General features: G+C 47.9%; 2 protein-coding genes across 2 annotated transcripts in view; one reads left to right on the top strand and one right to left on the bottom strand.

Moving 5' to 3' along the window:
* The window catches only part of LOC113815695 (cilia- and flagella-associated protein 161), a 118,499-nt gene that overhangs the window by 10,012 nt on the left and 105,987 nt on the right, over nucleotides 1–2,500 (top strand). The gene's annotated exons all lie outside the window — the stretch shown is intronic.
* Nucleotides 1–2,500, bottom strand: part of LOC113802977 (clumping factor A) — an 18,776-nt gene that overhangs the window by 1,101 nt on the left and 15,175 nt on the right. The window contains exon 3 of the mRNA XM_070123893.1: nucleotides 1–1,185. This exon is cut by the window's left edge and continues 1,101 nt beyond it. Coding sequence (XP_069979994.1) covers nucleotides 1–1,185 — 1,185 coding nt within the window. The remainder of the gene's footprint in view (nucleotides 1,186–2,500) is intronic.

The following is a 2,500-nucleotide window of genomic DNA, read 5'->3' as shown; positions in this document are numbered from 1 at the left end:
CTGGAACTTACTGAGCAAAGTCTCTTCGTTCATGGTGTCCTCGTCCTCCTCGTCACTGTCTTCTTCCTCGTCACCTTCCTCTGAGGAAGAGGAGGAGGAGGAAGAGGAAGACGAACTGCTGTCCTCGTCATCCCCTTCCTCGGAATCCTCTTCGTCTTCATCTTCGTCCTCTTCCTCTTCATCATCATCTTCGCCTTCCTCCTCTTCATCTTCGTCATCTCCTTCGTCATCTTCTTCCTCATCTTCATCGCTGTCTTCCTCCTCGTCGCTGTCCTCCTCACTGCTGCTGCTGCTGCTGCTGTCTTCTTCTGATGATGAAGAGCTGTCTTCTTCGTCAGAGTCTTCCTCTTCGTCTGAATCTTCCTCCTCTTCCTCTTCGTCCGAATCTTCCTCCTCTTCCTCCTCTTCGTCGTCTTCTTCTTCATCTTCATCTTCTTCGTCTTCCTCCTCCTCGTCGTCTTCTTCCTCTTCATCCTCCTCCTCTCCTTCTTCCTCTTCCTCCTCTTCTTCTTCATCATCCTCTTCACCTTCCTCTTCCTCCTCCTCTTCTTCTCCTTCACCTTCTTCCCCTCCGTCACCTTCTTCGCCTTCTTCCTCCGCCGCGACAGCTTTGGCCGCCGTCGACGCAGCGGCCACCGGAACGGCCGACTTTCCGATCATCTCGACCACGGCGGCGTTGTCTTTGTCTGCCTGGTGAGCGGCCTTCCTCTCCTCGAAGAACTTGAAGAATTCCTCTTTGGCTTTCCTCACGTCCTCTGTGTCTTCGGGAAGGTTGTTGCTGATGACCCTGAACCCGCTGTCATCGGACACGTAGTGTACCTCGACCTCCTTGCCGTGGGCGTCGGTGTACGAGTATTTCCCGACTGTCTGGCCCTTGCCGTCGGAGGCCTGCATGTGCGTGCGGCCGTCGTCGCCAGCCTCGAAGCCGTACAGATAGCGGCCCTCGCCTGGGCGGTCGAAGAACTTGACTGTGTTATCGGGCAGGTTGACCTTGGCCCGCTGTCGGTCGAGCTGCGAGTTCCACACGCGGTTGAGGTCGCCCTTCACCGCTTGGGACAGGTTCTGGAGGCGGACGGAGGTCTTGGGGGAGGAGGGCGAGGAGGCGGTTTTGGATGGAGACGTCTGGGTGGGCCTGGCCTCGGGGCTGTGAAGGACACAAGCCACGACTGCCGCCACCACTACTACCTGCGGGGGAGAGAGACAGGCAGGTGAGAAAGGGAAGGAGGATACAGGTTACGGATGACTTCCCAAGCAGATTCAGCAAAGTCATGGCAACGAAGCTGAGATTACAAATTACGGAAAAGTAACGAACGGCTAAATGGCACCTTACCATTGCACCGATCGTTCAGCATTAGAGCCGAGAAATCATCAGTATGACCTATAATATGTAGTAGCATTGTAAGTTACCAAACACAACATTTGCACGAACATGCTTGTGCAGACGAATCCGTAAAAAAAGGAAGAAACGCGTGCAACAAACAAACAATAATAATAAATTTAAAAAATCAAGCATACTTATGTGCAAACACCCCATAATTATCGAAAGCAATATGCAATATTTTATTTTTCAAGTCTTGTGCCCTTGAAAGGGTGTGGCTCGGCGCAGGGCATCTCAATATTATGCCGGGTCGATTTTCCATAGCGGATACTAGACTGCGCCGCCACCACGCCCCGCTGACGATGAGCGGACTGCAGTGGTGAGATGATGGGAGAGAGAGAGAGAGAAGAGAAGTGAGGAGAGAAAGAGAGAGAGTGAGAGAATGTGGGGAGTTGCTAATTTGACCTAAGGCAATCAATGAACAGGCCTGAATAACGGAAAGACAAGAGACGTGATACGTTAAGAATGGATAAAACAATGGAAGCGAAAGAAAGAATTTCCAACAAGAAAATTGAAATGGTGATAACCGAAGACAATAAAAAGAAAAATAAACTATATTATAGTTACAACCAAAATATAATTGGGATAAAAATAACAAAGGAAAATTACAAATATGTGCCTATGACTGACTACTTCAACCCAGAAAAGACCCTTGGCATTTACCGTACACATACACAGGAAAACCTTATTGCAAGATCATGAATTTAACCTTTGTCCTGTAATTTGTATGTAAATGAACTGGTCTAATTAATTAGTAATATAAAAAAAAATCCATGTATTTTTTAGATATTCTTTTCAAATACTTTTCTTTTTCAATAGGTTACAATGTCTACTTCGTATGTGTCGCTTGTTATTATTTTCATTGTAACGCCACGTGAAGCTATTGAATTTCCTCTCCAACAATGCAATTTTGTGTCCTTTAATGCTTAAACAAGCCAACAAGGTCATACACATTTTATTGAAGGGTGAAAACAAAGGTGCCCGCCCAGGATACTGCCTTCGTGACCTCCATTTTCTCTCATTGTGGGTGGTTTGCCCGTTGAACACATCCTTTGTTTATTACACCTATGGCCTTCCCTTCTTCCACTTAAATGGTCCCTTCCTGCCCATACCCCGTGCCCA

The sequence above is a fragment of the Penaeus vannamei genome, chromosome 7 (genome assembly GCF_042767895.1).
Source record: "Penaeus vannamei isolate JL-2024 chromosome 7, ASM4276789v1, whole genome shotgun sequence".
NCBI classification, from domain to species: domain Eukaryota; kingdom Metazoa; phylum Arthropoda; class Malacostraca; order Decapoda; family Penaeidae; genus Penaeus; species Penaeus vannamei.
The sequence above is the reverse complement of the archived record's forward strand: the minus strand, read 5'-3'. Positions and strand labels throughout refer to the sequence as shown.